The following is a 23,330-nucleotide window of genomic DNA, read 5'->3' on the forward strand; positions in this document are numbered from 1 at the left end:
GGAAAAGGACCTGCTCTTTACTCCAGGCCAAATTCTGGCAGCTGATATTACCATCAGTCGGCAGATGGAGTAAAACCCAGGCTCCTCCGTGCTCTTGAACCTGACTCGCTAGCCGACTTGTCCAGTGCTTGGTCCAGCGGGGCTGTGTCATCAGCAGCCACTTTGGGGAGGCTGAAGAGCAGGAGAGATGCTGGAGCTACCTCTGCAGCCCAGGGACGGCGGCTTTTTATCGGAAGCTTTTCTTTGCAACCGGCAGAGCATTTCCCATTTTGAAAGCAGCCTTTCTGCAGGAGCTGATCATCCCCGCTCGCTCAGCTCCGTCTCCCTGGACCCTGCTTGTCAGTGTTATTACCCGAGGGAGAAGGCCGCTCAGTTGCTGCTTCTCGCCGTCTGCATCTTGGAGATGAGGTCATTTCTTGGGTTTGGATATGGGGTGCAGGTGCTCAGGACCTGCCTGGCCATTCAGAAACGTAGCGAGGGAGCTCTACTTTTGCACCGGTTCATCCAAGCAGCTACGATGCGGGCACGGGGCTGGCTGGCCTGCCTCGAAGCCAGCGCTCATCTCATCCAGCCTCCTCCTGTCCCTGATAGCAGCCAGCACCCGCAGCATCAGAGGAAGGTGAGAGAGGAGGGTTATCGGTCTCTAACCCCAGCTGATGCTTTCTGCTCTCGGCATCCAGGAAAACCCCATTTGAATGGTGTCAAGCTCTCGGCTTCGGTCCATCGCTCGTCCTGGGTTTTAAAAGCGGCTGATGAATGCAATTGCTGTTCCACCTTCTGCATTTCTCCAGGCTGCCCGGCGGGAAGGCTGGGCCACATCCGTCCCCTTTCTGGCGGGAAGCAGGGCGCCTCTAGGACCAGGCAGCTCGAAGGCGATGGAAATGAATGAGATCTCCAGGAAAGGGAGGGAATCTGCTGTCGGGCCGCCCCTGCTCCCAGCCATTGGTCGCGTGGGGGTGGAGAGGATCTCTTTCTAATCCCGCTTGTTGTGCAGCCGCAATTGTGTGCATCTAGGAGCCTTTCTCCCAGCTTGGCCCAGGCTCCGCGGCCTTAAGCGACTCTTTAGAAAGAACCGGGAAACCCCCCGGGACCCGCTGGAGAAAGGGGAGCGGAGGGCACGGCTCCCGCAAAGCACCCCCAGGGAAGGAGCCTGGGGTTGGCCCCATGGAGACTGCTTGGCTGAGCCGGGGAAAGCGGCTTGGATCCCCAGGGGAGGAGTGATGGGGCTCTAGGACTCTCTCCCACTGCCCCGGGACCCCCATGAGCACCCCGGAGCCTGCGGCGGACCCCGAGCTGAGACTGGAGGCGGTGATTCAGGTCAGTCGCGTAGTTTAGCTTGCACGACTCCTGCCTGCTGCACAAGGCGCTGGTCCACACACCGAGCACCCAGGCCCTTCCCGGGCTCGCCGTGCATCTCTCTGCTCAAGGCACCATCCTTGGGTTTACTGTCCTGCTCTAAAACAGCCTGTGCCAGAGCTCCCGGGAGCAGGGGGCTCCATCCAGCTGTGGTCCCCATCCTGATCACAAGCTCTCTGCTGGGGGGACTCCGGTCTCACCAAATGTCCTGGCCAAGCAGCTGTCTCTGGGTGCTGGACTGGCTCCCACTCCCTGCAAGGTGTGCACGCTGCTTCGTGCTGCTGGAGAGACCTTGATTTCAGCAGGGTTGCTGCTGGCTTAGACAAGATGAGACTCAGGCCATGAGAGCAGCAGAAAGACCCCTTCGCTCTCTTCCTTCCTTTCCATACCGATGCAGGTAGCGACGGTGTTTGCAACAGGCCTGAAACACCACCTGAAAAAACCCCCGGTCACTGGCATGAGAGGGGACCTGCCAGATGTACCCCTAGTTGTGCCGCTTTGAGGGTTTATAAGCAAAACTTGAAAGTTTGTAGGGGGTTTTTTTCCCTCCTCTTCTTTCCTCTCCTTCTACAGCAGCAATAGCATGGGTTGTCTTCCCAGTTTTTCCTTGCTTCACCTGACAATCCCAGCAGGAGCTTTATCACCCTCTGTTTATCAACGGGGTACATCTGAATGCTCCCCGATGGGGTTTTGCCCAAGTTTGCGCCTGGCATTTGAGTTATATTGGTGTTAAAAAAAAGAAAAGCACAAGCCCGGCTGCTCTCTCCCCGTTTACAGGTCACCTTTAAAACCCTCCGTAGGCTAAAATGGGTGCCCAGCTGGCACTTGATTGGATTGGTTTGTCTTAGGGTACTATTTTTATCCTTTTAAATCAGTGGTCCTCAACTTTTTTAGACCCAAGGCGCCTCTCGGCACCTGCCAGCTCTTCTTATTCACTTTCATTTTTTGACTATGAAAAAAGACTGGAGCAGGGCTTGTGTTGCAAAGGCCTCAGCAAGACCCCAGCGGAGCAGAGTGTCTCTCAAAGGGCAGATTGCTATTTGAAATCGCTGGATTCATCCCATTTATTTGAATGCCGACCAGCGCTAACGTGGATCTGCACCCTTTAAAGGGTCCCCGGTTGAGAATCACTAGGTCTTTCTCACTTAGACCTGGTCTATTTCTGTCTTGTTGGGAGTTACCTCGGGTGGCCTGGGAAATGCAGAGACTTTATCCCAAAGCCACTCAGCATCCAGGTAGCAAAAGGGTAGTGGGCTGCTTGCATTCATTGCCTGGGCAGGAGAGAGGGCAGGATCCTCCATGAAGGGTGTTTGCATTGCTTTGCAGCCAGCTGTGGGTTAGTTGGCCTGGGTGGCACAGACCTCAGATGAAACCCTGCAGAGTTTGTGTTCAGCTCCAGGCCCCTTGTTGGTTAGTAACCAGCCCGGAGGGGGAGCGGGTGGCTGGGGGTGTAATGAAGCATTTCATCCTGGGGCCGGCAGGTTGGGTCTATGCCGAGGCCGTTTTATTGCCTGGGGTTGGCTTCAGCTGCGATAGGTGAGGCGATAAGGTGGGTACAGCATCTCGGCGTGCCTCCGCAGGCCTGAGCTCGAGCCTTTGCACTTTCAGGGTGCAAGGCTGGGGGTTAATTCACAGGCCCTGTATTGTCTATGGGTTCCCTCTTGGCCCTGGGTCCTGCTCAGCTAGGGTCAGTGCTAAGCATGGCAGCCTCCACTGCTAGCTTCTTAGGTCCCAGCTGGTTGACAAGGACTGGACAGGCCTTTCCATCGCTGTCACAACAGCACATCTGGCTTCTGGCCGGGAGGGAAGACTTGGCTGCTCAGTCTTGCAAGGTAGTGCTTGAGGAGGGTAAAGGGCCAGGGAGGCTGCAGAGAAACAAGGGGCCAGGTTGCAGCCTCCGCGCTAGGCACGGGGCTCAGCCTGCTGTGTTCCCATCATGCAGAAGTTGGAGAGCAGCGTGCTGACCTCCGGGGAAGGGAAGAGCCTCGCCATCCGGGGCACCTCCAAGGACGCGCCACCCACCCGCCTGCCCGCCCGCATCCGGGAGATCGTCACCGAGAACCTGTCGGAGCCGCAGGACCAAGGTAGGGCCTTGGTGGTCCTGGCTCAGCTGGTAACTGGGCTGGGGGCTCGGGCAGGGTAGCAGTGGCCGCCTGCATACGGAGCAGCCCCTGGCTGAGGCGAGACCCCGGCGGGCAGTGACGCTCTGTCTGGCCGACCACGCTGCATGCTGGGATCCAACCTCTCCATCCCACCCCTCCCTGTTCGGAGCTGGACATTGCCAGCCCGAGTGCCCTCTTCCACTCTGGCCTATGGAGCTATGGAGTGAGCCTATGGAGCTGTTCTCACCCTGGTGCCCTCCAGACCAGGGAAGAGCTGGACTGTCTCCGGCCTGAGGTTGGGCACTCATGGGGCATTCCCGTGGACCTGGGGTGAGCAGCTCTCCTCCCACTTCTGCAATCACAGCCCCAGAGGGTCCCCTTTGCCTTCATCACAGCCCAGCCTCACTCCTTTCTCCCCAGGAGGGTGCTGGTAGCTTGTGCTGAGTCCCAGGAGCCGTGTGCATTTAAAGGCTCTGCTCTGAGGCTCCGGGTCTCGGGCAGCAGACGTGGGGAGTGTGGCCCTGTGTCAGTCTGCTGCATTGGGTGAGAAGCTGTGATCCCGGCGGCCACTTCTGACTTGCGTTGCTGGTTGTGCTGGAAGTAGAAGGAGATTCGGTCGGATGCTGCAGCCTGCAAACCAGGCGGCTCCTGTGCAGCTGGACGCGGCCCAGCATGCTGCCCCATGGTACCCTACCATGCCTCTCGCTCTTCTCCCCGCAGCGGCCTCTCCCGCCGAGATGTCCTCGCTGCTGTCCCTCCAGGAGGAGAATCGCATCCTGCAGCAGGAGCTGTCGCGTGTCGAGGACCTGCTGGCACAGAGCCGAGCCGAACGCGATGAGTTGGCCATCAAGTACAATGCCATCAGCGAGCGGGTAGGTCTGGGGTGCAGATGGGGCGGGAGAGCTGCCTGCGTGCGTCCTGCTCCCTGGCTTTGCGAGTGGAGAGGCTCTGGAGAAGGTGTCCTGGGGGCTCTGTTACCTCCCAGGGAGAAATCATCTCTGCTAGACCTGAGGCTCTGCAGCTGGGGCGCGTGGTCCAGCTTAAAGTGGAGGAGACCTCGGAGTTGGGTTCTCTTGGCTGCAGGAGCCCGAAGCATCACTCCACAGCTGGTATCTCCCCCGTCACCCAAGGGGTCTGCCTCTGAGCCTCTGGCGCCTTTTGGGCTGCAGTGATGGGGCCCGTGCTCTGGTGACAGGGTTGGCACATGCTTCGCCTCTCAGGGCCGTGTGGCTTTGTTGTCTGGTCTCTAGGGTTTGGTGGTCCTGGCTGATTCCCTCTTGTCTTGAGCTCCTTCTGGGCTGGTGCACTCGGACCCTTTCCTCTTGGGTCTGCTCAGCTGCGTGGTATGAAACCCAGCTCTCGGCTCTGGCAGCACTGGCCGAACTCTGCAATCTTGTCCAGAGCTGTGGACGTCCTGTCCTTGGGTGAGGTCAGGCCAGCTTCTCCTCTGAGCCCAGTGCAGCTGAGCTGGGGAGAGGGCTCTGTTGGCCAGAGGACAGGGAACGTGGCATCCGTCTGTCTGGCATGTTGCATCCTCCTGGGCATTTCAGCTCAACCCTTCCCAGTTGGTGGCCTGGCCTGAGCCAGGTCCTGGATCTTGCTTTGCCCCCAAGGGCACATCACCGAGCGCTGCTTTCTCTGATCCAGCATACCTGTTGGGTGGACAGTCCCAGCTCCCCTGCAGTGACGTGCTGAGGTATGAATGGACTCCCATGGCCACAAAGTGGCCTGTCTGTCCCCCCTGCCTGGGGGGCCTGTGCTCAGCTCCGTGTCCTGGCTGTGAGCTGGTGCAATGCCCAGGTTGGTTGGTTCTTCATGAAGCTGCATGCACGGACGTCCATCCAAGATCCCGGGCCTGTCTGGGCCTGTTCCTTGTAAAGAATGTGATCGGGGCTTGTCAGGACCTGCCCACTGGACGATGAATTGCTTGCTGGCTGGTGCATGGGACCGCAGCCCGTGATGTCCTTGGCGTGTCCTGGGGCAGGTCACCAAGCAGCGCAGCAGGGGAGGCTGCTGGCACGAAGTCTCACAAGCCTCATTCTAGGGCTTTCAAGCCATCGGTGACAACAGGGATCGAAACCTAGCTCTGCAGGGAACACCGCACCTCTTTGCTAGTGCAGGAGAGCAGCGGTCAGACGCTGTTTCACACTCAGGGACTGGCAGGTGATACCAGCACCATGGTCCTCCTCTGAAAGGTACTGGGGATAGCGTTCGATTTCATGTCATCTCGTGCGCCCATCACAGCACCGTTGCCCAGCGCTGCCTGCTGTGGGTCGCTCACCCGAGTGGAGTGGACCAGAGCAGTGTCCTGGGAGCAATTCTCATCCCTACTCTGTGCATCGGTGGGGTGCTAAGGTGTTTTGCTATAGATCCAGAGACCTGAGTTTGAGCCTGGCTAGACTCATGCCAAGGGCATGCCCCCACCCACCCAGGTGAACGAGCACCTGGGCTGAAGAGTCAAAGACAGGTGGCCACGATGCTCCCCTGCCTCTGCCAGGGGCTACAGAAACTGGTGTGGTTTAACCATGCTAGTCCAGGGGAAACTTTGACCTTTAGCTCCTGTGGATCCGCAGGGGATTCCAGCCACCAGCACTAAACGAATGTAAAATCAGGAGAGAGGAGCCCTTCCCCGCTGTGAACGGTGCAGGATATCTAGGGGTCTTCACATTCCAGCCCCAAACCGTGGGGTTGGTGGGACCTGGTCCCTGGCACCCCCCTGCCAGCCTGCCCGGAGGATGGGGGGTGTCTGCAGGGCTCCCAGCCTGTTCCCAGCTTCTCATCTGCTTTCGCGGCTGCATTTTGGGCTCAGGCCTGGACTGGTGTCCATGGCAATCGGGGAAGGAATGGAAGGAATTGCTGGTTGCTAAGACAGCAGTCGCTAGGGGAGACAGTAAACTTTGTTCATTCATTCATGGGCCGAGCCTAGGAGAAAGAAAGCCTTTTACAAAGTACTTCATCATCATCGCCGGCGTGGGGTGACCAGCAGATATCATCCTGTTTGGGGCGGGATTGCCTCTCGGTCCGAGCTCCCCCAGGCTGGGACGATAATCACAAGGGGGAGTTTAAAACCAGTGAAATGTACGGGGTTAAATCCTGCTAAATCCCATGGGGACCCGGCCAGACCTGGAGGGGTGAAGCCGAAGTCCTGGGGGCTCTGGTTGACTTGTCTTGGGGGCCTTGTCTGCTATTTTTGGGGAAGGAGTGAAGGACCTGATCTGGTTGAGTGGTATACTGCCCCCCCCAAATAAATGCATCCATGGGGGTTGCAAAAATCTAGACCTCTTGGTTCAAAAAGGATACTTTTTATTAGACCAACTAGGAAATTGCAAAAAAAATCTCTTTTTCATCCACGGGGGTTGGACACCGCATGGGGTTCATCCGATCTGCCTTCTTGTCCCAGCTCCGCTTTGTGCCTTTGTGTGAATCTCTTCTCCTTTTCCCTGCCTCGGTTTCCCCAGGTGCAAAACAAGTGCAGTGATTTTGCCTCTCCTTTTGTAAGGTGCTTTGAGATGAAGGCAAGAAGTCCTGTGTGCAGCCAGGGGGGCTTTCATTTTACTGTGCAATTAAAAAGAAATGCAGGAAAGAAAACCAGCAATTTCTCTTTAGTTGGGAGTCGACAACTCGACCAACCCGCGTGCCTCTGCCTCCTGCGTTAGCTTGCCTGGGAATCCCTTCTGATTCCTGCTTTTTCCTCCCTCTCATTCCTGCCCTGTTAAATAATGGCTCTGTTGGATGCTCAGTAGCATGTACAGGCTTGTCCCTGGCTTACTAGAGGACTGGCTGTCAGATGACAGCAGGGGACTGGGGAAAAGGGAGATGGAGGATAAACAAGAATACAAATGGATTATATTACCCTGTTGGGGGGTTTTGACAGGCCTGGCAGTTGTGGGCCCATATTACTGATGGGGAAACTGAGGCACTGAGAAGGGAAGCGACTTGCCAAGGGTCCCAGAGTAGTCGGTGGGAGAGCTGGGAATAGCCCCTAGTCGGTGGTCTGCTCCCTGAAGCTGCAACTGTGGATTTACCCACTTGCATTTCCTAAGGGTGGAAGCAGCAGAGTTATTTGGTGTTTGATGCAGTCTGGGGCCATGGTAGACTGGCGGAGGGTGCGGGAGAGGAGGGGCTGGGCAAGTATGAGTGGGGAAAAAAAGGAGACAAAAGCAGAGCTGAAGGGCGGCTGCAGCAGCTCGAAGGGTGCTGGGGATGTCACGGATACTTCTAGGGACAGCAAAGGCTTTCGTTCCCCATGTCTCTCAACTGCAGGGGCACCCAGCAGTGCAGCCAGCTTTTAAAAGGGGCACGAGACCCCAGAAACACCGGGGACACTGCTCTAACTCCATAGCCAGGTATCTCCCAGTGCCCTGCACACGCAAGCACCTGATGAGGTCGGGACGTGTTGGTACAGCCAGCCAGCATCTGAGGGAGTGAAAATCCCACCCCTCCCCGGGTCTCTAGCCAGGGCCCTGAGAAGTCAATACTTGCAGCTGAACATTTCCAGCGCGCACTGCAGAAGCAGCGTGCCCATCTGGGCATGGGGGTATGTGTGTGCCCCTGAAAAATGGGCCTCCAAGTCAAGTTGTGCTCGGTGCTGTGAGTCTGAGAGGCACTGCCCCTTCCAGGGGAGGACCCCTCTAGCTGCTGTCCCTCTGAGGACGGGGCCTGCGGTCAGCCGGTCTGTCTGCACCCAGCGCAGGGCCACGCAGCAAGCGGTTTCTCTTCCCAGCAGCATCACCTGGGCATGAGCAGGCCATCCTGAGCACCCCCACGCCTGCGCTGATCACGAGACCTGGCCTGGGCCTACGTAGACAGGCTGGCGCGGGGGCACGCCGTGGATGACGGGCTCCGTGCTGCCAATTACAATATGAAAGCGTCTCTGGGAGGCCGGAGAACAATGCCCAGACTCTGCCGCTCGCTCGGCAGCCGGCTTTCCTAGCCCGGGTCTCGAAGGCGCCGTCCCCCACGCTCCTTCTGCCGGGGCTTTGTGCATCGCCGGGGACTGGGGGGAGGCTGAGCGAGGGCTGAGCAGCCGGCGGGATGGAGGCAGGGGAGCCGGCTCCCTCCGAGCCCTCCCAGCCCCCCGGAGAACCGCCCGGGCTCTATGTGCGGAGGCGAGTGGAGCGGGCAAGTAGCTGCAGCCTGGGCTTGGCCCTGGTGCCGTGGTGGGGGCTTGATGGGGCGCATGTGTATAGGGGCAGGGGTGCCGTCTGCATGCTCGGTGCGGGCAGGAAGGGTGCTGGGCCAGCTCGTGTCATCCTGCCGGTGACAGGCCAGTCACAGGGGCTGGTCCAGTCGCGCAGGGAGGACTCGTCTCCTGCTTGGGGTCAGGATACGGGGACAGGAGCCAGCTTTGCACCAGCATTTGGGACTCCCACCTGCTCCGTTTCCCTGACCCCTTTGCGCCGACTTGTTTCCTTCCAGACCAGGTCATGGGGGACAGGGTCTGGCACCTCCCTGCTCGCCCTTGGTGCCTTGCAGGGAAACCTGTGCCCTTCTCCTGGGGACAACCGGCCTGTGCTGCCTGGGAGAGAACTAGCCCTTTCCCTCTGCGGGAGGGAGAGGTGGAAGCAGGACTCGGACCTCCTTGGCATTGGGTGCTTCCTGCGGCGGGCTCGAGGAGCAGGGGCGCCTGGATGATGCAAAGCTGGTTGCTACCAGGGCATAGCTCCACATCTGGCTTGAAACCTGCTGCCAGCCCCACACGTCTGGTCTGGGGACTTCTCACGGTGCTGAGGGAGTTGACGAAGCCTCGTGGCTCGGCAGACTGGGGAGGGCAGTGTCACAGAGGAGCATTAGCAGAGCCGCGTGGGGCAGCAGCAGGGCTGGGATATATCCCCGGGGGAGCTGGGGGCTGCAGGTAGGATCGAGGGGACCTGGCAGCGCTGCAGGGGCAGAAGGGGTGCGGGCGAGGATGGCAGGGTGTTGGCAGAGCGCTGGGGCAGGCGTCGGCTGCAATGGCATTGCTGCGGCCCTTCGCTCCCCACTGCGACTGAGGGGTGCATCGGGAGAGCTGCCGGCTTGCAGCCGCGGGGCCGGACTCTGCTGGCGTCGGGGGGCACTGGGCCGTCTGCGCTCACGCTGTCTATTTTCTGTCTCCCCGCCTGCCTCCACCACAGCTTGAGGAGAGCTTGCGCCTGCGGGGACCGGACCCAGTGACCAATGCCGATGTGGGTATCCTGACCTGGAGGGGTGGTGATGGGTGGGAGCACGAATCCCATGTAGCAGAGGGGTCCTGTGCGATCTCGGTCCGCACCTCGGGTGCAGGAGACACTGGTTCAAATCCTGGCTCCGCCTGACTTGGCCCAGGGGTCTGAACTGCCTCTTCCAGGTGACGGCTCTGACCAGCCAGGCTGGGGACCATCTCTCTTTTACTGCTGCTGGAGCTCTTTTGCTTTATCAAATAAATATTCACTGGGCTGCCGGGTCTGACTGTGTTGCCCAGTGGTCGGAGCATCACCTGGGCGGTCGGGGACCCAGCCTGGGGTTCTCTGCTCTGCATCAGGTGGGGCTGGGACATGAACTTGGGGCCCTGACAGTCCCGCTGTCTCTTTTGAGACGAGTGTGTGGGCAACCCCCAAGGGCCCCGATCCGCACGCGGAGTGCAGAAAGCCTTTGAAATCTCACAGCGGTCTCGGGGTGGGGAAAAGCATTTGCTCCCCAGCTCTAATCCTGTCCCCATTGCTTTGTATTAGGAGGAATTCCCATTGGAGGTTGGATGTCGGAGAGGTGGGAATTCCTCCCTGGGGGGCTGTGCATGCTTGCGTCCCTGGGAGAGTGCGGGGGACTAAGACTCTGATACAGCAAAGAAATGAAGTCTCCTTCCAACCATGCAACAAAGGCTGTGGCCAGGGGGAATAGAAACCACGCTGGTTTGCAGCAGAGTAGGGGCACAGCTGATCCATGGTAACTGGTTTGTGTGTCTGCGCCTATTCCAGAGTAAGCGGCGGCCAAGGCAGGGCAGTTCAAGCCAATGTGAAGCAACTGCTACATCCCCAGGGTTTAGCTCCCATGTCCGGTGGGACAGAGGGCACGCACACAACGCCTGCAGTGGATCAGCTTGGCTCTTCCCTCTAAACTGGTGTAATGGCTTCAGCTGTCCACAGCCCCAGATCTTGATTAAAATTTTGGGAAGGTCTCTTTAACGCTTGCTAACAGCATGAAGTCTGTAGAATTTAAGTTGCCCTTAAATTTGCCATTCCTGTGTTACCCGGGGTCTCCAAGGCAGCCTGTGGATGGGTGTGCAATAGGAGGAACTGGTGTGACTGGTGTATTCTCATCCCCTAACTGGGCAGCCTTCTCCCCGGAGCCTACAGACAGGTGGACTCTTGCTTGCTTCAGCCTGGATCCTTTCTCTGGCTTTGAGTGCAAATGCAGGCGATGCTAGACGAGGCGTCTGCTCACCGGCATTGTACAGCCAAGACGCTGGGCCCATCACGCTGGAAGGGACTTCTCTGCTGCTGCAAGCCGCTGTCATACAGTCCAGTCCATAAGCATGTGATGCTCCATTCATACCAGTTCCTTGGTCTTGGCGGGAGTCTCCGTGCTGTTCCCTAGTGCCTGGAAGGGGTCTCCCGACAGTGCACCCCCAGGCTGGGACCCCAAATGTCACAAACCATTCACAGGCACTGTCTGAAGGAGGTGGCATTTCACAAGCTGTGCAGGTAGCTCTGGTAGCCCACCTTGCAAGCTGTGCGTCTCGTCCCTTTGTGCAAGCAAAACACTGGTTGCCGAAGCCCCTGGTGCTTCCAATTTGCATGTGGATAGCAGCCCCACACGGTTACCTCCGCTCGCGGGGGGCAGCTCGCAGCGGATCATGCCTCGGGGCTCGTCCCGCGTGGGCCCAGATTCCTTGCATGGCGTGCCGTTGCCGTGTCGTGTGCATGGGTGGGTTTGCAGCGTGGTGTCGGACGCCAGGAGAGCATGCACCCGGCTAGCTGTGCCCCTCGGGCTCCTTGTGTGGGGTTGTGGGGGGTGGAAGGGGGTGATGCCACACACTGATCTCGCCCTGTCTTTTGCTGCGAAAGCTGGAGCAAGCCCTCAGTTGGAGCTGTCAGGGGTTGGGCACCCATCGCTGGCAGGAGATGGAGCTGAGAAGGAGGAACCAAATGGTAAGCAGCTCAGGCTGACCCGGGGTGGCCTGTCCCAGCTGTGCTGGGCACGCTCCCAGAACATGCTGCGTGCCTGGGGCTGGTGGATTAGCTGACCCGGGGCTGGTGGATGGAAGCTGAGGCCAAGCGAGGCAGTGCAGTGCAGTGGAAAGGTGGGTGCCATTCCTAGCTCTGCCACTGACTTGCATTGTCACCTTGAGCCGGTCACTTCCCCTATCCCTGCCTCCTTTTTTCCTCCCATCATATCTATTTAGACCATAAACTATACAGGCTGGGGATAGTCTGCTACTAACGGTGCATTCAGTGCTTAGCTTGACAGGCCCCCAACTTCTGCCGGGGTCTCTCTTTCAGGAGCATCTACAGATAATAAGTTGTCACTGGTATCTCAGACCTTTGCCTGCTGTGCAGCTGGCTGGGCACCGCTTGCAGTGCATGGGGGAGGCTGGAGCTAGTGGGGAATGGTCCATCAGAGGGGCGAATGCAGCTGCAGCATGGCGGTGTTGGGGCAGGTGCAGTGAGCGCGTGGCTAGTGGGGCTCCGGATCCAAAGCGGGACAACTGCAGCCTGGGGGGCTCGGCTCTGAGACTTGTCTGCTGCAGAGACACCGTTTGCAGCCCCCAGCCTGTGAGGAGCCCAGGCTCATGCTGGGGGGGTGCCTCGGCACTGACTGCACTTTCAGCTGCTGAAACGGGGCTTGGACACAACACATTTATAGCTGTTTCAGCAGCACACAGGCAACACATATCCCTTCCCTAGGTAACCTTGCCCCATCCTATGGGGAATTACACCTGAAGGAATCAAGGTAAAACTCCACTGGTTTGAGATGCACCATGTGACAGTGTGTCTGGTTTACCCCGGAGTAGCTGCTAGCTTGAGCAAAGCAGCCCCTTCGGAGCAAGGCCCTCTAGTCATGCCTGCTGCGTGCGGCTAGCTCGTCCGTCTGCTCCGGATTGATTTATGTGGGTGAGCAAAGCTGATGTGCATGGGTCTGTGTGTATGGGTTGCACACGCAGGCCCTAAAGGAGATTCAGAAACGGAGTCGGCTGCAGAGGAAAAGGGCCTGTCTCCAAATGCAGCTTGTTTTTGCTGACATGCATCAGCGAGACCCTCTGTGGTCCCCCTGCGTGCGGAGCTGGGTTCCCGCCTGAGCTGCGCGATGTTTAGCTCGATGCGCGGTTCATCCAGGAAGGGCTGTGCCTTCGCTCTGTGTTTGTGCAGCACCAGGCGCCACGGCGCTGTAGTTTGTGTCTGGAGCATCTGGGCGCTACCACCAAGCACATAGTGATCGTGCTGCCCTGGCCTGGCAGTGCATTGATATGTGGACCACGGCACTCGAGCCACCCCTGGCTCTTCAGCTTGGCCCCTGGGGAGGTGGTGATGCGGGGGGTTCATCCTTCTCCAAGGGACTGGGGAAGGGGTGGAGTGGATGCCTGCAGCCACCCTCTCCCCATCTCTCGGGGCGCAGCTCGAGCAGGCCCTGCGGCTGGAGACCGGGGAGCGGGAGCGAGAGTCGCTGGAGAACAAGAGCCTGGCGCAGCAGAACGTGGAGCTGCGGCGCCGCCTGGACGAGGAGCAGGCTGCCTACAAACGCAAGCTCCAGGCCTACCAGGAGGGCCAGCAGCGGCAGGCCCAGCTGGTCCAGAAGCTGCAAGCAAAGGTGAGCGGCCCGCACCGGATCCGCGTGCGAGACCCCGTGCTCTGAGGGTCCCTGTGTGTGCATGATCTCTTGGCATGTGGGGAAAGGGAAGCTCCCCTGCGCCGGAGGGAAGGCATAAAGCTGGGACTGGGTGCTCTGAAAGCTGGGGTCCCAGGGGAGGGTGCATCTGGGTGGGGTGAGGAGTGCGGAGCTGCGGGGAAAATAAAGACCTTTCTGAGCTGCCTTTGGATTCTGGGGGCTTTAATGCAGCTTGTGCCTCTGCGGGACAGCTCAGGGGGCATCTGGGCTCCAATCTGAGCGGTCGGGAGAAGAGGACGGCAGGCTGAGCCTTGGTGTCTCGGGCGCTTTGCAGTGTGGGGTGCTGTGGCGGCAGCTGCATGTTGACGGCACCCACGAGTGCAGCTGCCTCTGGGGTGGAGGAGACCCGGCCCCTGCTCTGGGACCGGCACAGACTTCCTGCCATGGGGTAGAGGTGCTAATCCCCCAGCCTGTCCCTACCCTGGGGTCCTCCCCCGGGGAGCAGAGACCCATGTGGGATGGGCAGGTCTGTTGTGGGGGTTCAGCCGAAGGTGGTCGAGACATCAGGCAGCAGCGGGAGCTGGCTGAGGGGTGGCGAAGGGGTGTGGAAGGGAGAGCAGGTACCGTGCTGCGGAGGGGGAAGCTGAGAGGGGCTTGGGGATGGAGCATGCACTGGGGCTGAGCTGCACCCCTCCCTGCAGGTGCTGCAGTACAAGAAGAAGTGCGGGGAGGTGGAGCAGCAGCTGCTGGAGAAGTCCACGGAGCTGGAGCAGCAGAGACTCACGGCAAGTGCCTGGTTTGGCTCTATAGTCATTTGGGGTCTGGAAGGGTCTCCCCCAAGTCAGGTTGGCAGGGGCAGTGGGTTCACCATCCCATGTGGCATGGGTACGTGGATCCAGGCTTAGCCGGGCACCTCTTCCCCGATCTCACTGGCCCACGGCACTTCTCTCCCTGCGCCCAGAGCCAGCTGGACATGACGGACTCACGCCTGTGCCTGGAGGAGGAGCACAGCAACGACCTGGAGAACGCACTCATCCGCCTGGAAGAGGAGCAGCAAAGGTGTGGGGGGAGGAATCACCTGGGCGGGGGCTGGGGAAGGACGGGGCCCGTCCTCGGGGCTGAACTCCTGGGGCCCGAGGTGGAGAGGCTGCAGCAGGCTGGACTCGCCGGAGCTGGGCCATCCGGGGTGTGCAATCCTGTCGCAAGCTAAGCAGAGTTGGCTTGGGTCCGTATGGGTGGAAGACCTCCTAGGAGCGCCCAGGGGCTGCAGTCAGCACTGGCGAGTGGCCCAGTGGCTGGCAGTCTCTCCGGGAATCGGTGCGGGCCCACTGGCCCACCCATGCTGAGCCGCACTTCCCATCTTCAGCTGTTGTGCACGGCTTCCAGGCTGCACCCCAGAAACAGCTGCATGGCTGGGGTGGGTGGAAGGGTGCCTCTGAGCCTCCTGGGAGCCTTGGTTGGTGTGTGCAGAGGGTTGTGAAGTGCAAGGTGCGCTTATTCCCTTCCCACTTCTTGGCTGTCTCCTGTCCTCCTGGGCCCAGGGCTCTGTGCTGAGGCTCTCTCCTTGGGTGCCCATCTCTAGGAGTGCCAGCTTGGCTCAGGTCAATGCCATGCTGCGGGAGCAGCTGGACCAGGCCAACACAGCCAACCAGGCCCTCAGCGAGGACATCCGGAAGCTGACGGCCGACTGGACCAAAGCCCGTGACGAGCTGGAGCAGCGGGAGGTGGAGTGGCGCCGAGAGGAGGAGGTCAGTGCTGGCGAGGGTGTTCTGCCTTGGCACCAAGCACGTGGGTGCTGAGCTGGTCCCAGTAACCCAGAGCCCCCCACCATAGCACGTGCTGGGAGCTGGACTTGGGATCTCTCCCACGCCGCAGTCACCGGCATGGTGGTAGCGACACACAAAGGCTTCCCCTGGACCCAGGGCTCGCTGTGCTTCCTTGTCTCTGGGCCAGTCATTGCTGTCCAAAGGGCACGTCTCGTGCTGCATGCCATGCTGCCGTCTGCACGGAGCTGGGTAGAGCCAGCTGCAGTGGGTGGGATGGATGGGGAGCAGGGCTTCTGCTGGGATTAAAAGTGAGGGCCTCACGGTTATGAAGAGCACAGCCTGGGCTGGAGCTCTGCAGGGCACCCTGGATAATCTGCTTGTGGGCAGTTGAGTTCACTGGATCCATCCTGCAGACAGGGTGCAGGGCTCATGGCTTGTTCCCCTGCTCCCTGTCTGAGCTCTCCCGGTGGAAAGGGGTCTTTGCACCATCAGAGATGCATGCACAGGGGTCACTCCTTCCCCTCCTCTTCCCCTCGCAGTCGTTCAACACCTACTTCAGCAACGAGCACAGCCGGCTGCTGACCCTCTGGAGAAAGGTCGTGGGCTTCCGGCGGCACTTCAGCGAGATGAAGACCATGACTGAGAGGTCCGGGCAGCTGCTGGGGCGGGAGATCTGCTTGGTGCTGGGGCCTGCTGGGCTGTTTTTTCTTCCCATCCATTGCAAAAGACTGTGCTACCCAGAACCGTGTTGCCTACAGCGTCTCTTAGAGGGTGTCTATGGGAATAGCTTGAGGGTGAGGAACAGAAAAGGGGGAGCAGAGCTCCTGTGGGGACCCAGGCTGGGCAGCTCAGCCTGATTAATGCCCTCCGTGGGCTCTGCCCGGGGGTACAGTGACCCCCTCCCCAAACCTCCTTGCCCTAGTGAGAGCTGTACGGGAGACCCAGGCACGGGGGTCTGGTGGGCGAGAGGCCTCACCACCTCTCCGTGACCGGGCAGGGACCTGTCGGAGCTGAGCAGCCAGGTGTCCAAGGCCAGCCGCACCATCCACGCCTCCTGCCTCAACCTGAGCAGCAACCTGCGCTTGTCGGAGAGCAGCGCCGGCGCGGCCCTGGAGAAGCAGGCCCTGCTGCTGGCCCAGATAGAGGAGCAGCTCAAGGACAAGGTGCGCGACATGATCCAGCTGCAGGTCAAGTGTGACATGGAGAAGGCAGAGCTCAGCGCCAGGTACAGACCCCCCGATCATGGGCTAGGTCCCAGAACTAGGAGGGGGCACTATGGTGGGGGTGGGATCAGGGGTCCTGCTCTTCCAGCCAGCTTGGCTAAGCAGGTGGGGGCTGATGAGCTGCGTATGGCAGAGGGCAGCCCTGGAGCCCCCAAATCTCAGCTGTTCTGGAGGATTAGGCCCACTTAACCCTTGCCAGGCCAATGCCAGCAAAGCAGGAGCTCCCTGCAAAGCCTTTCCTTTGGGTTCCCCCAAGGCACGGTGCAGTTTCTCACCAGATACCCTCCCGGCGAGCTCGGTGCCATGTGCCAGAGCTCAAGAAGGGGCCTGTGGACTGGCTTCGTGGTGCTGTGGGTGCAGGGGATCACAGGGCAGCTGTCAAACCACGAGCACAGGGACCTGTCTGCAGGTCTATGGGCCAGGCCACGCTGAGCCCAGCCTGTCCCCAGCAACGTGGTGGCACAGGTGGCTTGTAGCTGGCTTGGACTGGCCCTGACCCATTGATGTCCTGCCCCTGTGATGCCCTGTCCCCATCTCTTTTCCTCCCTCCCCTGGGCTGTCTGCAGGGTCACAGAGCTGGCAGCAATGGTGGAGAGCTTGAAAACCCAAAATGCAGAGAAGGAGAAGGTGGCGGAGGTCCTGACGCAGAAGCTGGAGACCCTGGTGAGACGTCGGGGCGGGTCGCGGGCAGCGAGAGCACCTGCGCGGGCAGCACCTGGACGGCTGCCTCCCCCCGGGGCTGGAGACGACCCGTGTGCCCCCTGCACAGCAGCCTCATGACTCGCCGGCTGCTGACACCGTGTCTCTGTCTGTAGGAGGCCACTCGGGCACGGGAGCAGGCAGTGATGGAGGCCGAGGAGATCGAGGCCTTGCGGACAGAGTCGGAGCTGCTGCAGCAGACGCTGCGGGACCTGGCGCAGGTACGGGGCAGGGGTGACTGGCGGGAGTACGTGTCTCTCCTCTGGGTAGTTTTATCACCCAACGAGCAGTGGGTGCACAATATTCAGAAGAAGCGCGGACCCAGGAGACTGCGGTTATAGTCCTGGTTCTGTCGCAGACTTGCTGCCAGCCCTCACCTTGCTTCGCTGCTTTGTGCCTCAGTTTCCCCTCTGTAAGCCATGGATAAGACCTTTGCAAAGCACTTTGATGTATCCGTGAGCATCTCTGTGGATGTAGATATGCTTCACGTTGTATTCTTGACGTACAGAAATCCCCCAGTGGGTTTGGAAATGTTAACTAACCATGTGAGGAGTTGGATTATAAGCGACTGGGGGCAGGGATCAGCTGCTTGTCCTGTGCGTGTCCGGTGCCAGGCAGAGAGCCTGCGATAGGAGCACTGGAGTCCAGAGAAATGAATCGTAGCAAACTGATGTTCAGTGCAAATTAAGTAGTGGGTTAAAAGAGCAGAGCTGGGAGGCGAGTTTCTGTGGAGCTCAAGCAACACCCAGAAGCTCCTTTCACCCCGTGACGTGTGTGTTTGGAGATGCACAGCAAAGGGGCCCTGCGAGGTCGGTCCCTGGTGCTATACGCAGTCAGTTGTAGTATTGTTATAACTCTTGTTAGTATTTGGTATAATCAATGGATAAATAATGGATTGCTGACCCGCAGCCCCTCAAGTTTGCAGCACTTTGCAGGGTGGGTGAATTTGAGTGTTGCAGTCACTGGCCTGGCAGCCAGCCAGCCGTCTTACCTTGTGGGTTCCCACGACACAGAGGATGGGTGTGTGGAGACCCGCGTGGCAGAGCCGTGCCTTGACTTGGCTTGGGTCTCGCCACCACAGGCCGTCCTCTCGGACACGGACAGCGCCATCCAGCTCACCGGCACTGAGCGCACGCCAGACGCCTCGGACAGCGAGGCCACGGGGCTCAGCCTGCGGGGCCTGTCGTCCAGTCTGCGCACCCCGTCCCCGCTCCGGCGCTCCTCCCCGCGCCGCAGCCTTTCCCCGGCCGTTTCCGACTCCACCTTGGCGGCCGTGCACTCCGCGCTGCAAAAGAGGCAGCTCCAGGTGCAGGTGAGGAGCCTCCAGGGCTGTAAGACTTCATCTCGGACACGTTCCAGGTGCCCCCAGCTGTCTCTGCCTTGGTGGCAGGGCAGGGCTGCTGCCCGGTGGGGTATTGGCTCCTGGGGCGGCATTTCTGTGGGGCCCGTTGGAGTCCACGAGGGGAGTGTGGGTCTGTGGGGTTCCTCTGCTGGGAGAGGGGTCTGTGGGGGTGGATGGCGCGATGGGACTTGGGCCTCTGCCATACCTTACATATATTACACAATTCACTGGTCAGCCGTGCAATACATTTAGCCTGGCCACACATGCAAAGCAATTATCATGCAATTCACTGATTAATTGCTCAACAGATTTAGACTGGCCTTGCACGTGAAGTAATTATCATGCCAAGATGGCCACCCAGCTCTTAAAAAGAGCCAACCAGCTGCAAAGTTAGTGCTTGGGAATGTATATCAACTTTATAGCTGCTTTCTATCCAGCTTCAACTTGACCGTGTGGCAGTCCCATGGGTTTTTCTGCAGGAGTGCTAGCATCGATACGGGGCTGGGACCCCCATGCAGCCTCCGTGTAGGGTGGGGCTCTTCTAGGACAGGGGGCAAGATGGAGATGCCATGGGAGATGGTGGTTTGCTGGGGAGCCTGGCTGGCTGTCCCAGTGCCCTATGGCTCGTCGGTCTCTGCCAGGACATCCGGAGCAAGTACGAAGCCAGCCAAGACCTGGTGAGCTCCCTGCGGAGGCAGCTGGGTGAGAGCGACGGCGAGCGGCGCTCCCTGGAGCAGAAGATCTTGCAGCTGAAGGACGAGGTGGACTGCTCTTCCAGAGCCAGGGAGGACGCCCAGCAGGATGTCGGCCGCTTCCGTGCCTCAGTTGACCTCTTGGGCAGGTACGTCAGTGCACGTCTGCACCCTCCCAGCTTAGGTGCTAGGAGGGCACTTTGCCTGGCAGCTGAGGGCAGGATCCTGGCCTAAGGAGGCAGTTTCTTTGGCCCACCAGTGAGGAAGAAGTTAATTTTCTTCCTTTGAGAAATGCTCAGCAATTTGTCCTGTCTGTGCATCCGCATCAGTGAGAAGAGCACCCTGGAGAGGAGCCTGCAGGCCCTCCAGCAGCACGTTGAGTCCCTGCGGCAGGAGAACGAGAAGCTGCAGCTGGCCAACGCCGACCTGCAGCGCCAGCGCGACAACCTGGAGGACGAGAAGGACGACGTGGCTAAGGACAAGGACCGGGCGCAGAAGGAGGTGGAGAGAGGGTGGGTATCCAGGTTGTAGCCATATTGGTCTAGAGGAAAAAGCAATTAGGACTTGTGGTAGGGGTGGTATCTTTTATTAGACCAACTAGTTCTTTGCAAAGAACTATTCTTGGGTTTTTTTCCCCCAATTAAAGAATTTTTTCAATTTTAATTTAGATTAAAGAATTTTGTTTTGCAAAAAATCTAGTTGGTCTAATAAAAGATATCACCTCTACCATGAGTCCTGAGAGGGTGGGTGCATTTGAAGTCTAGGAAGTTCTGATTCAGGGGCTGTTCCCCTCTCCCATTTCTAGTTTCTCTGAGAGACTTTTATACTTTCCTTCCAGAAAAGCAGCCCTTTCTTCTGGGCGGTTTTCTGCTCTCTTCCTGCTGGGTCCTGGACTGAATTGAACCAGCCCTGTTTGGAGAGGGAGGGATAAATCATTGCGGGATTAGTCTGGGGTGGCTCTCCTGCAGGACTCTGAAAGACTGAGAGGGTTAAAGTAGCTATTTTGGCATGAGAGCACCATAAAGTGGCCGATCACTCTTTGTTTTCGCTAGGATTCGTTGCATGTGCTATAACCTTCTAGCTCTATGTGGTGTGTGTGTGTGTGTGTGTAATATTAGATTAGACCAATATTAGCCCATTAGATCCCAGGGCTTGACACTTCCCTGAGATGCTCCTCCTGCATCAGCCCAGACGGCTTGAATACCTGCCCTGGCCCCAGAACAGTTTAGATCCCATGTGGGGCTTTGTGCAGTTTCCTTTTTTCCCCGACCTCGCAGTCACAAGCAGCTGGAACAGCTGGAAGTGAAGAAATCCAGCCTGAAGAAGGAGCTTATCCTCGTTAAGGAAACCCTGAACAGGGCCACCTTGGAGAAGGAGGTGTCCGAGAACGAGAAGGTGGGGCTGGAGGAGGCTCTTTCCAAGGTACGCGAGGACTTGTGGGGTCCAGATTAAGATGAGTCAGGGTTAATTTGGGGGTGAAGAGAGGCAATTGAGCTGGCTCATAACGTTGCTTCTTGTGCTCTGCGGTTGGTAGACAGTAAGCACTTCGGAGGAGAGACTGCAGCTCAGGGTGCTGCATCCAGGATGATATATGCGTTCGGTGTTTGTACAGCCCCTAGCACAGGCCTGGTCCAGGGTTGGGACTCCCACTGCACTACAAATAGTAATACTGCCCTGGGTGTGCGGTGGGACCTTGGGCAGCTTATTGATCTTCTCTCTGAGTTGGTTTTGCCATCTGCAAAGCCAGGAGCGATGAAGTGCGGTGAGCCTGATAGATCTCCTAGAGAAGTGGGGCTGGTCACATCTAGTCCAACCCCGGCCAGACCAACCCATCATCGAACCTCTTCGTAAAACTGCCATCATCCCTAACACAGCCCTGCTCCTCTTCCTCCGGACCCCATAACACTGACCCCAGGCCCGTTGCTTGGAGCTGAAGTGAGTGGTCCCAGCATCATGCCCTTCAACCCCGGCGCTGTTCTCTCTCCCAACCCAGGCGGAGGTGAGCCGAGCCGAGCTGGAGCTCGCCATCAACAAGCTGAAGGCGGAGGAGGCTTCTCTGCGCGACTCGCTATCCAAGATGAGCTCCCTGAATGAGGGCTTGGCCCAGGATAAAACCGAGCTCAACAGGATCCTCGTACAGGTAGGTGGCCGTGGGGGTCACAACAGCCCAGGTCCCGAGACCTCCTTGGGGTGGTGAGCTGAGCTGGTAGCCTCAGCCTGGAAGGCAGGGGCATCTCTGTTCTCAGGGAGCCCCTTCCTCTCCTAAGCCCCTTGGGAAAGGATCAGGAGGAGGTGGGTGCAATAAGGAGGTCCTTGCAGGAAGAGCCAGCCAGCGGCTCACAGCGAGGAGGGGGCGAGCGTCTGTGTCTAGGGAGGGAGCCGTGATGCTCTTTCCCACCCGGCAGCTGGAGGAGGAGAAGGTGGCCTTGCTGGAGCAGAAGCAGGGGGTGGAGCAGGAGAAGATCTCGCTCCGTGAGGAGCTGGTGCGGCTGGAGCAGGAGAAGCTGGACCTGGACACGCAGAAGCAGGGGCTGGGCCGTTCCCTGCAGGCGGCAGAGCAGAGCCGGGACAAGCTGGAGCGAGACCTGCTGGTGCTGCAGCGGGAGAGGGGGCAGCTGCAGGAGCAGCTGGGGCAGGTAAGGGGAGCGGGGGGCAGTTGTCCCAGGATGCCAGGGAGAACTAGGAGTCGGGATGTGGGGGGCTGCTGACGGTGCCAGGGAGAGCCCAGGAGCAGGGGGCCAGCGAGTGCATGAGATGGATCCTCTGATGGGGGACACAGAGCAACACCTTGCTGTGGGTCGGGGCAGCTTGGAGCCTTCCCCATGCCCCTTGGAGGTTGGCCATGCCTATTCTTCCCCCCAGCTGTCCCGCCAGAAGACGGCAGCGAGCGAGGAGCTGGCGCAGGCACGGAGGGAGCAGGATAGGCACGGCGAAGCCTTGCTGCGCGCCGCCAAGGAGAAGGAGGGGCTGATGAAGGAGAAGGCCAGCCTGGCGGTGCAGCTGACGGCCTCGGAGCGGGAGAACAGGGGGCTGGCCGAGGAGATCGCTGGGCTCAGGTAGGGCCTTAAGGTCCCCCTTGCCTGGGGACTGTCGCCTTGTTGGATCAGTGGAGCTGGAGAAGGATGATGGCTTGGCTGGACCAGCCCACATCCCTCCTCTCTTCCCTGGGAGCTTGTCCCCTCTCCTTAGCCTCAGCACAGCCATGCAGAGCCCCCGGCAGCCCCCTTAGTCTGCAGGGAGGGTGGCAGGGACCAGCCGGGGGCAAGGCAGGTATCGCCCCTAAACACAACTGGGGGTGTTCACTGCCTGCAGACTGCACTTGGGACTGCGGCAGCTTGCATCCATAGGGCTGGGATCCCAGGGAAACCGCCCCAGCTACAAGGCAGAGCCCCAGGCCTGAGGAGCACAGGGGTGCATTGCAGCAGTCGGGTGTCCGGCCATCCGGCGAGGCGGGGAGGGCACTGCGGGCCGGGAAAGCCGGTTACTAGGGAGCGGTGTTTGCAAACGGTTGCAATGGGCGCGGGGAAGCCGGGACTCGCAGAGCTGCTGGGCTGGGAGAGCCGTGAAGGATGTCACGGTGCGGAGGCAGGTCAGTGCGCGTCACCTTGCTCCTGACACTGTGCACACGCGCTCCCCTCCCTCTGGTTGAGATTGAGGAGCTGGCAAGTCCTCATTAATCCCTCACCAGCTGCATGGCCTGCAGCAGGGAGCCCCTGACCCTGCCGGGGACAGAGGGGGTGGGCCAGGCCCCCGTGCCATGAGCTGCCCTGTCATGTTGAGCGGTCAGAGGCTGTAGCAGGGGTGTTTCATCAGCAAAGCAGCTCGCTCCACAGTTTCGGGGGTGCTTGTCCCCTCTCACCTGGGAAGGGATGGGTGGTAAAGGGCTCCTAGGGCAGCCTGATAGGAGGGCGGCTGGGGGACCAGCCGGAGCACTCCCCTCCCTCTCTGCGGGTTGTTTCCCAGGTCGGAGAAGGATGCCTTGGAGACCACGCTGTTCGAGATCCAGCAGCAGCTCTCCCAGCTGGCCGCGCGCAAGGAGCAGCTGGAGGCAGACAACCAGGCCCTGTTCCTGGCCAAGGAGACGCTGCAGGGTAACCCGGGCACGGCCGCCTCTCCCCGCTTCCCTCCTTTCCCTTCTCCGAGGTGCCGCTGGTGGTTGAATCACGAGGCAGCGGGTGGGAGACAGGTGATGGGGGGGGGACTTCTGCCTCTGCCACTGCATTGCTGAGTGACCTTGGGCCTGATTTCACATGGGTGCTGAGTACCTGCTGCTCCCAAAGACCTAATTGCATCCTTCTCAGTGCCCTTGGGAGGTCCAGGCAAGGAGCCCCACTCTGTGGCTGAAGTGCCCCATAGAAGTGCAACATATA

At 59.5% G+C, this 23,330-nt stretch overlaps 1 protein-coding gene across 1 annotated transcript in view; it reads left to right on the forward strand.

Moving 5' to 3' along the window:
• Positions 1-965: 965 nt before the first annotated feature.
• Positions 966-23,330, forward strand: part of CROCC (ciliary rootlet coiled-coil, rootletin) — a 40,201-nt gene continuing 17,836 nt past the window's right edge. The window contains exons 1-19 of the mRNA XM_025203704.1: positions 966-1,317; positions 3,299-3,440; positions 4,179-4,330; positions 13,029-13,220; positions 13,940-14,023; positions 14,200-14,297; positions 14,821-14,986; positions 15,544-15,650; positions 16,002-16,229; positions 16,794-16,890; positions 17,043-17,147; positions 18,008-18,238; positions 18,910-19,109; positions 19,290-19,472; positions 20,238-20,382; positions 20,954-21,100; positions 21,366-21,596; positions 21,823-22,016; positions 22,924-23,051. Coding sequence (XP_025059489.1) covers positions 1,261-1,317; positions 3,299-3,440; positions 4,179-4,330; positions 13,029-13,220; positions 13,940-14,023; positions 14,200-14,297; positions 14,821-14,986; positions 15,544-15,650; positions 16,002-16,229; positions 16,794-16,890; positions 17,043-17,147; positions 18,008-18,238; positions 18,910-19,109; positions 19,290-19,472; positions 20,238-20,382; positions 20,954-21,100; positions 21,366-21,596; positions 21,823-22,016; positions 22,924-23,051 — 2,887 coding nt within the window. The 5' untranslated portion in view covers positions 966-1,260. The remainder of the gene's footprint in view (positions 1,318-3,298; positions 3,441-4,178; positions 4,331-13,028; positions 13,221-13,939; positions 14,024-14,199; positions 14,298-14,820; positions 14,987-15,543; positions 15,651-16,001; positions 16,230-16,793; positions 16,891-17,042; positions 17,148-18,007; positions 18,239-18,909; positions 19,110-19,289; positions 19,473-20,237; positions 20,383-20,953; positions 21,101-21,365; positions 21,597-21,822; positions 22,017-22,923; positions 23,052-23,330) is intronic.

Source organism: Alligator sinensis, unplaced genomic scaffold (assembly GCF_000455745.1).
Source record: "Alligator sinensis unplaced genomic scaffold, ASM45574v1 scaffold512_1, whole genome shotgun sequence".
NCBI classification, from domain to species: domain Eukaryota; kingdom Metazoa; phylum Chordata; order Crocodylia; family Alligatoridae; genus Alligator; species Alligator sinensis.